The sequence below is a fragment of the Papaver somniferum genome, unplaced genomic scaffold, assembly GCF_003573695.1.
Source record: "Papaver somniferum cultivar HN1 unplaced genomic scaffold, ASM357369v1 unplaced-scaffold_117, whole genome shotgun sequence".
In the NCBI taxonomy this organism is placed as follows: domain Eukaryota; kingdom Viridiplantae; phylum Streptophyta; class Magnoliopsida; order Ranunculales; family Papaveraceae; genus Papaver; species Papaver somniferum.
In genome coordinates, this window is record NW_020620714.1 from 5,992,574 (window position 1) to 6,003,130 (window position 10,557).

General features: G+C 34.9%; 2 protein-coding genes across 2 annotated transcripts; one reads left to right on the forward strand and one right to left on the reverse strand.

Moving 5' to 3' along the window:
* Positions 1-3,407: 3,407 nt before the first annotated feature.
* On the forward strand, positions 3,408-4,124 carry LOC113329712 (bidirectional sugar transporter SWEET7b-like). The gene has a single exon (XM_026576553.1). It carries the CDS (start codon positions 3,408-3,410, stop codon positions 4,122-4,124), a length of 717 nt encoding a protein of 238 aa, XP_026432338.1.
* Positions 4,125-4,408: 284 nt separating this feature from the next.
* Positions 4,409-6,724, reverse strand: LOC113330172 (cytochrome c oxidase assembly factor 5-like). The gene is made up of 3 exons (XM_026577018.1): positions 6,556-6,724; positions 6,173-6,277; positions 4,409-4,778 (listed from the first exon to the last, which is right to left on the reverse strand). The coding sequence occupies exons 1-3, from the start codon at positions 6,622-6,624 to the stop codon at positions 4,737-4,739; spliced, it is 216 nt and encodes a 71-aa protein (XP_026432803.1). The 5' UTR covers positions 6,625-6,724; the 3' UTR covers positions 4,409-4,736.
* Between the last annotated feature and the right edge of the window lie 3,833 nt (positions 6,725-10,557).

Below are 10,557 nucleotides of genomic sequence, written 5' to 3' on the forward strand. Positions count from 1 at the left end.
ACAACACAGCTCGAGCAAAGAAATGTAACCTACGGTTTATCAATAGCCTTGGTTTCATTCACCTTGGCCTCCAATGAATCTTGATGGGTCACAAGAGTTGGGAACTTACCTGCATTTCATAGCATTAAAAGAACACAATTAGCAATGACTATGTTGAAAAATTGCTAGTAAACAAGAGCATAATAACAAAAAGGCAAGACAAAGGAGCAGCAACAAATTGATAAGTACGTAGTTCTTAGTAGAAAAAGTAGAAGTGTGGAACTTCTTTGCAAGCTTCTTGACCAACTTCTTGTTCTTGTTAACCTTCTTAAGACCTTGAACATCCATGTACTCAAGACCGATCTTCTGAGCCTGTAATCAAAAGTAACAAAGTATTATTACAAGGGACAAAAACAATTTGATCAACTCTCACCAATGTGGCCCTAGTAACTAGCGAATTTGAGAACTCAAGCAAATAATTAACAGAATAACAATATGAAGATGTAGCCATCATAGCGAGCCATAATCTGATTAAGACAGAGCATATGAAGTACACAGATACAAGAGTACTTTAAGCAAGCCTAATATCTGATGATTACACTAAAATGACTTAAGAAACACATAGTTCTTCACCCCAGGCGAGGCCATCTCTACTGAATTAGTAAAACACTGGATAGGACCCATATATTCCAACCAATTCAGAAGCATTTTTTGCTTCAGGAGTGACATCAGCAAGAGCATAACTAAGAGTACATTTTTTTCCCTCAATAACAAGTCGATTAATAAAAAATATGTTACAGTATTAACAACCAATAAGCTAGAGAAAAAATAAACTGAAATGTAAATAAAAATTACCTGGACAAATTCAGGGCACATGAAGGAGAGATCCCCAAACATCCCACCCTCAACATACCCCTCTGCAATTCCAACAATTTCTACAACTTAAATCTTAAAACAACTTAAACAAAACAAAACAAAACAAAGTAAACCTACTAATTCATAGAATTGAATTAAATTTACAAAATTCGAGACAAAACTAGGGCTTATACCTGATGATAAAGTATGTAGGAATAAACCAACTGGTGGGAAATAAAATCACAATAACATATCAGATTGATGATTTTCTTCGATTTCAGGTACAAAATCGGTTTTCTAGGGTTTCAAAATAATTCAAGTTACTACACAGATCTAGATTTCTGGTATATGGGTTTCAATTAGGATATCAAACTTTAGAAGAAAAGGCTTTGATTGTTGGTTTTTTCAGCTGAAATCAGGAACCCTAATTTCTTCACAATTTCATTAACATCTCAATTCTTCTTCAAGACAATACTACAACTTCAATTTAGCAATAACCCTTTGATCTTCATATGTTAACATCCCGTTTAGCTTATCAATTCCAAATAAACTCAACATCAAACTCTAACCTTCACAGAAACACTTCGCTTCAACTCAATCGTGGATTCTAACCAAACCCAACTATGAACTCATCAGCACCACACTCGGTTGATTGGTTTCACTAATTTTCTGCAAGGTTTTCTCAACAGAGATTTCATCTCTGGAACGCCGGAGAAAAAGAAGAAGGAGAAGGAAGAGAAGAAAGGAAAGAGAAAGAGAATTCAAGTGTAGTTAGGTAATGTGGCTTCTTGTGACTGATTCAAATCAACCTAATAGTGTGAGTCATTGTCGAGTTTGGACCAACACGAATTCAAGGGTAGTTAGGTAATGTTGACACGTTGTATTGACTTTTTCAATGATTATAGACCGAGTTAGTGGGCCCTGACGGAATATCTAACGGTTGTGGCATTTAATAAACTCTGAAAAAAAACGGTGGCATTTTCTTGAATCGGGATTTGCAAGTGTGGCAGTTTGTTAAAAATCCCTATTTTTAATCTATGCAACCAAGAAAGGAAGATGCTATGTACTATCAACGTTGGCTGGTGAAGCTGTTATCTTTGATGCAGTAGTGCTATTAACTCTCCGGCCACCAATGGTTGCAAGCAGACCCAAGATAATTGGAGCTTTGTGTGATTATTTCAGCCTATTGATTTACGTTACACCTCTCGACAACCTGCATTAGGCTATAAAAACAAAGAGCAACGAGTATTTGCCAAAGTACCTTGTACTTTTCAATGCTCTAAACGGTGGGTGTTGGTTTGCTTTTGCACTTCTCCGTTTCGATATGTTTTTATTGGTAAATAATGGGTGGGGACTTCTTCTTGGTTTAATCCAAATCGGAGTATGGTGGTTGTACAGACAATGGGTTGATGTCTCTCATTCCATTTTCAAACAGTCAGTTACCAAAACTGAACATAGTGTTTAACAAAAACTTAATTTATTCCTTCTTCTAATGTCCATTGCCATACTTGTAAGTTCTTTCTTAATGTGTTTCTTTTTATTTGATGCAAATTAAGTACAATTTTATTAAGAAAAACTTAACCCGGAGGTACATGATTCCTAAGAATCATATCCCTTCAGGTTAACGATAAATATGAAGGAATCATATCCCTTCTGGTTAACGATAAATATGAAGGATTTGATACCAAAACTCAAAAGAAACCCGCTGATTTGGAGGATGTGTTAACCATACTTTAAAATTTTTAAATATTCAAGTATACGCTTATTACATTTTCTCTTAATGTACTTGCAGCTTGGGTTTCTACATGTCTACAACAATAAACACTATCACTTCAAAAAGAAAAAACTGACAGAAGAGCACTAGTAATTAAACTCTCCTTACCTCCACGCGCATTCAATGATAAGCTTGTAACCATTGTTTCCCGCTGATTCGATCTCTCATGTCAACCTAAAGCACTAATAAATATACCAGCTTATAACAAAAATATAAAAAATAAATAAAAATTAGCATATATTCTCATATTTATCGTTAGTGGGTTCTGGTTGCGTATTAGTGGCTGCAAAATTAGGGTATCAAACCCAAACCAAAACCCAAACCCTTCACGTTTGGATATATGGACATATAAGAAGACATCCAATTTGGAGACAGCATTGCCGGCTTGCAGCTACGAGTAAGGACCGAGTGAGTCCTAGAGCTGGTGTGAATTCAGTGATTTTCAGATTCCTAGACTAGAACCTACATTACAAGCAGTATTTGCATACCATATAAACTCTATACTTACCTTGCTGAATTATAGGATTTCCATGTTTGTTGAGATTTTTCCGCATAAAGTTAGTATTATATTTCCAGCTAAACTCTTTTAACCATATATAACAAGCAAGATTTGCGTACCATGCTTTTCTTCTGCAGCAAGTAATATTTAGTATATATATATATATATATATATTCACATCAGACCTCTCTTGTCTCTACCTTCAACATTCATCTGTCTATGCCATATCTATAGTATTCAGCCTGCTCGCTCGTGATTGATTCTTTCGTTCTTCCTTGATCAATCAATTTGCTACTAAAGATGGTTAATACATATCTGATCAATAGCCTCGGAATTATAGGTAACATCATATCTTTTGGTTTGTTTCTTTCACCAGCACCTACGTTTTATCAAATCTATAAAAAAAGAACAGTAGAGGATTATTCTCCAAATCCTTACTTAGCTGCAGTTCTGAATTGTGTACTGTGGGTTCTCTATAGTTTACCTTTTGCTCATCCACATGGTGCTCTCATCGCTACGATAAACGCTATTGGTTTCGTGATTGAACTGACCTACGTTTGCATGTTCTTCAAATATGCAACCGAGAAAGGAAGGCGTTATGTAATGTCAGTGTTTGCTGGTGTAGCTGTTTTCGGTGTTACAGCAATACTGTTCAGTATCCTAGTGGAGAACAGGTTCACAACAATCGGAGTTCTGTATGACGTTGTCAACGTAATGACGTATGCTATGCCACTTGACAATCTTCTTCAGGTTTATGAAACAAAGAGCAGCCAGTATATGCCAAAGTACCTTTTACTTTTCAATGCTCTCAATGGTGGGTGTTGGTTTGCTTATGCACTTGTCCGTTTTGATATCTATTTATTGGTGAGTAATGGGTTGGGATTGATTCTTGGTTTAATCCAAATCGGAGTATGGTGGTGGTACAGCAACTCAAAGCCAAAGGAGGAGGTAGACAATGGAGATTGGGTTGATGTCTCTCATTCTGTTCTCAAAGACTCGGTTAAGAAAGCTTGTTAGTAAAAGGACTAAACAAAAACTTTATTTTTCTTCTTCTAATTTCTGGTGCCATAGTATGTATTTTCTTATTTTTTATTTATTATTAAATGCTTATTAAGAAATACTTAGCCCGTACATTGTTGGTGGTTGAAACTTATTTAGTCTGAATTGGATTTTGAATTTAAATTTCTTCTTCTAATTGTGTAAACACAATTTTAATTTCTTGTTATTATTATTTTATTTTATTTTGATTTAAGAAAAACTTAACCCAGAGGTACATTGCTCATAAGAATTGACACCAAAAATATGAAGAAAATTGACACAAAATCAAAAGTAACTGCTGATTAAATCTCAGAAGCTCATAAAAATCACCACCATTTTCAGCTATTTTCTACTTTAAGTGCATTTTTCGTATTTTGTGTCAATCATCTACAAAACACCGATGTAAAGAACCGATTCTTTTCTGTCTAAGAATTTCATGCAAACTGCGACATAATGAAGAACATAAAGAACAGCCAGCTAGATGCATTTATACAGTCTTCAATAGTGTATTGTCACCGACAGATTCACTTCAAACCAAAAATTTTGACAGCAGCAGAAGTAAAATCTCATTTCCTGCACCCGCTCGTTCTACTAGTAGCCCTTGTTTCCACGAATTCTAGCTCTCATGTCAACCTAAAGCAACAAAAAAAATAAAAAAAATCAGCACATTCTCATTTGTAGAATGAAGGCCCTGTTAGTGTTCTGTGTCCTGCGAAAATTTGCGGGCTCATAGAATTCGTAACAACAAAAAAATCAGCACATTCTCATTTATAAAACAAAGGCCCTGCTTGGTGTCCTGCAAAAAGCAGGCTCACTGAATTTGTACCAACATTCACTGTAAAAATTAGTATTCAATTTGCAGAAACACAAAAGAACAGGCAAATTTCTGTTCAAAAACTCATAGTGATTTCTGCAGCATCCCAAGCAGGGATAAAGTAACACAGCAGACCAAAGTTTCATCAACCTAGATAACTAGTGAGTTGGCGAAAACAAAGAGAAAAATTAAGCAACATATGGGAGTGGCTCAAAGGCTTTTCAGCTACTGCTTGTATTGTGAATACTTATAAGGCTGCTAACAATGTTTATCCTGCTATAAAAGAGCTGTGCTTTGTAGTTTGAGTGGAAGTGATAACATCTTTTTGGCATGCTAGGTACATGTGTATTTTTGGTAATTTTGAGTTGCTGAATTAAAGTCTTTTAAGTTTAAAAGTGGCACAATTCTTAGTTCTCCTAGTAGTTGAGGGAGTATTGTTCCGTCTAAAGTTCTTTCAGAACCTTCTCAATGTGTGTTTAGGGAGGTCAATTTTAGGATTGATCGCATTTCAAGACCAGTGCTAGACTAATCTTTTCAATGTGCAGGTTGCACGCGTCATATAATGAGATGTTTTGAGATGTAAAAACCGAATTACAGACTTTGTTCAGAAGTTTTTCGCCTTCCTATCTTTCCTTGGGCATTTAATGACCACTTTCATTCAGTGCAAGCAAATGAAAAAAACAGCAAAAACACAGGACAGAGAGAATTGAATAAAAAACAATGGGCGGCTTCTTTCTTTTCTTTAGTTTTATCCACATTCTAATAAGATTAGGAATCCAAAAAAATCTTAGAATCTCAAGCATTCATCAGAAGCACTTCTGAAAAACGAAATATGGTCTTTGAATTTCTGCACACTCTTCTTGATAGGCTTTGGATCCTAATCTCCCTATCAACAGGTATACACGGATGACTTATGAACAAAACCTCAAATCTACAACCTTTACATAATTCATGCACTAGATGTACATTAGCCCGTTGCAGATGAAACCAAACTCATTGCAGGAATGCAACAACCATTTCCATGAAAAAACTAGCTAAATTACGCTAACTTACAGTAGCTAATAAACAAACATAACACACTTTCTACACCAAATTACCCCTAAATCACTTGTGAAATTGGCTAGAATCATTTACGAAAAGGATTCAATCTCAAAAACAAACAAGCGACACATTTTAAGGAATCAGATTTCTAAAGCAAACCACATAAACATACCTGGCCTCTTTTGCAATTGAAATAAGTCTCTCTTAGCCCAATACACTCAGCTGAAATTGAAGGACACTTTTCACCAGCACATTCTTTGTATGATCTCTTCTCAACCTAAATACAACTCCAATTCAACATAAAACTATTGAGATTTTATTATACAAAAATATGAAGAAATCAAAGAGTATTTAAACCCTAACTATGAAAAGTGTAGAAATTGATAAGTTTTCTACCAAATTTCACAAAATTAAACAGAACCCAGATTAAATAATGAAAAACCTACATCAGAGAACATATTATTTCAATCATTGATCAAGAAATTCATCATGGGGATCAATGAAAAGAAGAGAGGGGAAGAGAGAACGAAAGGGTTTTTAGTGAACAAGAAGTACCTTAATACAATCAGTTTCACTTAAGCACTTGACTAGTTCCATCGCTAATCCTTTGCAAGACTTCGACATGTCTTCCTCCTTTTCTTCAGAGATTTCAGAGCAAAAACAGATTTCCAGAGTTCAAAGTTTCTGAAGAGATAGAAGAATAGCACATAGGAAAAGACGGATGTTATTTAGTGAAAGATGGGTGTTAATTAGCAACCAACTTAAGGTAAAAAAACGGATACTTTTTAGGGCTTTGGTGAATGGATAGTTGAAGAAGCTTATTATGGATCCAGGTCCAACAGACCTCTTCTATGAGAATAAAGGACCTTTGAGTTTTGGACTTTTCGAGGAGTTTCATTGAACGATTTTTTGGGGACTAGCACATTTTGGTGGGAACTTCTTTGTGATAGGAGTGTCCACCCTACATTCTAAGAGATGTTCTAAATGATTAGAGAAGACTAATTTGTTCTTATTCTAATTAAGGTTATAACTAATCCTAATAATCCTCTAATCTAATTGCTATCCACCAATCTAACCCATTAAATTAACCTGGCATCTTTAGGGGCAACCCCAAAAGAATTAAGGGCGATACAGAAAGACAAAATAAGTTAAAAATACGTATGAGTCCTTGCATAATCGGTAGTTTAGCATGTTAGTTTTATCAACCAATTGTGACTATTTTCTTCTCTTCTTTGCTTTGTTTTGAAAAATTAAATTTGGGGCTACTATCACAATTGGTAGGAAATAAACATCATGAAACTACCGATTGTGAAAATAGAGAAATCCAAAATTCCATTGGTTTTTGAAAATTTTGAATTTAGGGCGACTACCATAATCGGTAGATAACGAACATCATGAAACTACCGATTGTCAATCGGTAGGAAATAAACATCATGAAACTACCAATTTTGAAAATAAAGAAATCCAAAATTACATTGGTTTTTGAAATTTTTGAATTTGGGGCTATTACCACAATCAGTAGATAACGAACATCACGAAACTACCGATTGTCAATCGTTATGCAACAAATATCATGAAAGTACAGATTCTGAGTTGTTCTCGATCATGTGAAAATGGAATCTCATCTATATAACAAATTTCTCCCGATTTGTAAACTTAACTACCGATTATGGAGGGCATATTTGCCATTTAGAAAAATTTGAGATAAGGAGTGGCTTTGTTTTAGGTTTGGGTGACCTTTTTTTCTTTTGGTGTTGCCTCTAATTGTTTTGGGGCCGCACCTAAAGATGCCAGGTAAATTAAAACCCAAATAACAAAACTGATTAAAATCAGTTTTAAAACTCTTTCTCTTCCTTTTCTTCTTCATCTTCTTCTTTTCTTTTCTCTTCTTCGTAGACATCGAAGTTAATCGTCGATTCAAAAAAATTCTCATCGTCGATTAATCCATCTTTATAAGCAATGCGTTCCAAGCAGACACCAAGATTTCCCGGATTGAGTCCGGGACTCGCAAATATAGCGAATCTCCCAAATGAATTTCAAATTGATAAAGAACTTGAAGAAAAGTTGAGAGGCTGAATCAATCATCCAACATCAACCAAAAAGTCGAGTAAAACGCAAATCCGCATTCATTTTAATTTGATCTGGTTGAAGATATCGATTAGCAATCATCAAAGGTAGTTCCAGTAAACATTTCGGCTAGGAGAATTTTGAAAACCCTAGTTTTTTTTGTAGAACTTTCAATATGAAGAACACTTCGGCAAAGTCGCAATTTTTATGAATTTTTTGGTAAACGAATTGTGTAGTTCGGTAAGCTCAAAAGAAAATTTTGCGTAACCGAACTCCTTCTTTATATGGGAAATTAGAGTTCACTGTAGTCGATAAATTTATATAGGTAACCGAACTTTGGTATTATATAGTTCGGTTACATCGCAATTTCTAGGGGGAACCGAACTTCGGTCTGTCAACACCAAATATGTAGTTCGGTTACTTCGCAACTTACATACCAGATAACCTAACTTTAGTCTGTTAACACCTTGTGTTTGATGTAGTCTCATGTTCAATTTTATTTGATACGAAAATATTTTTTTTAGCTAATAATGTGGTTTTAATTCATTACGAAAAAAGGAAAAACATCTAACCTCCTCCTAGATGAATATTTAAGAACCCCCACCCCTCGTGGTAGAATACATTTGAATTTCTGAAACCGTGGGACTAAAAATGCTAAACATGGAGGGGGATCGTTACTGGAAGTGAACCAACAGAATGCTCGTAATGTAATATAAGATGTCAATCAAATGGTGATGGAGGAGAATATAATTAATAATGTTATTGAAGAACACTACACCATTTTTAGGTATTAGCAACGGAGTCTGGCCATTGCTGACTGGGGTCGCAACGGAAGATGGACGTTGCAAAACACGGTGTTGCATTTTTTCGCTACGGCATAAGCTCCGTTGCGACTCTTGGTCAGCAACGGAGATTCGCAACGTACTGTGCCGTTGCGAAGCTGTTTATTCGCAACCAAGGTCTGTTGTTGCTAAGTTGTTTCTAATTACAGGAATACCCCTACCCGGAACTAAAATGTTATTGGTTCTGGTTCTAATTTAGTGGTTTTAGTTCTAATTTAGCAACAAATTAAGACGTTGTTAATATTTTGCTACATAAAAAAAAGGTCAAGTCTTCATTGACCTGGTCAAAATCCATTTCCGCCCACATTTCCCCCCTGTAGTTACCCAGTTCCCTACATTCATTCGTTCAACATACATTCATTCATTCATTCAACATACAAAATTGTATTAAATTATGAAAATGGATTCTTCAATTGATTTTAACAAAAAATATGAGTATTTGATACAAATGTGTTCTACGTATCACAACAAACTAGTGTACACATTAGAAACATACTTGGTTCCTAAGTTCAGTTCATGTAAAGTTACGAAATTCCTAAGTTCTTCTAACTTAAATCACTATAAGGAGATACTACATAAACTTACAAATCTTGCAGCTGCTAAGGGACCTAATGGCTGATGCTTTGTTCTCCAACCTTAATTTCTGATCTCATAACATAGCATCATTCAATCAACCTGCGAACAAAGCATCACAAATTCTTCCAATCAGATAACCAGTATGCTTATAAATCAATTGAAGTCAAAAACTAATAAAGATATAATATGATGTGCAAGTACAAGCAGGCAAAATCTGTGAAAATGATGAATATGGGGAACTGGATAAGTTTCCGTTGTCTCTAATCCTCCTTCCAATGACTAAGTTAAAACAATGATAGATCAAAAGCTTGCGCATATAATTGGTGTTCAATAAAAACATTGAATCTGCACCAGAATTTGGGGATCATCTTGTAATCCAGCTGAAGTCAACCAAATCCTAAATTATGCTGGATTCTGTGATATCTCTTTAGGTCTGCACTAGTATCTTGTAAGCATAATACACAAAATTATCCCCTAAAATTGTTCTTGTTTTATTTAGTACAAAACATTCACCAAAATCTTGAGTCTTGACTATACTAAAAACGAAACTAAGAACTGGTGAACTACTAAAAAAATTTAAGATATATGACATACCATCAGTATTGGTTTCTACAATATGACATACCATCAGTATTCTTGAATATGAATTTAAGAATACAATGTTCATCAAACCCATAAACTCCAAAATTAGAAACCTCTTTAGTCTTCTGACTCTCATCCTTCCAAGAAGAAGACATCATCACATGTATTATAAATATAAATAAAAGTACCGATCCTCGCTCTTTTTTAGCATGTATTTAGTTTTCTAAGTTGTGCACATTGCACATCTAATTGATAACAATCACTTACTAATATAGCATGTATTGAAAAATATCTCCTACAGAGATAGCTTAGCCCACCCATGGTCAAGATAAAATGACGATGTGTTCAATTTAATAGAACAGAAGCTCAGCTTTTACATGTAGCATCCCAACTGAATCAAAATTCATATTCAACAATAACACTATAACCACCGACACGCCTCTAGATGAAACATCAGTGGGGAAGATATTTCAAAAATACTAAAGCAGAA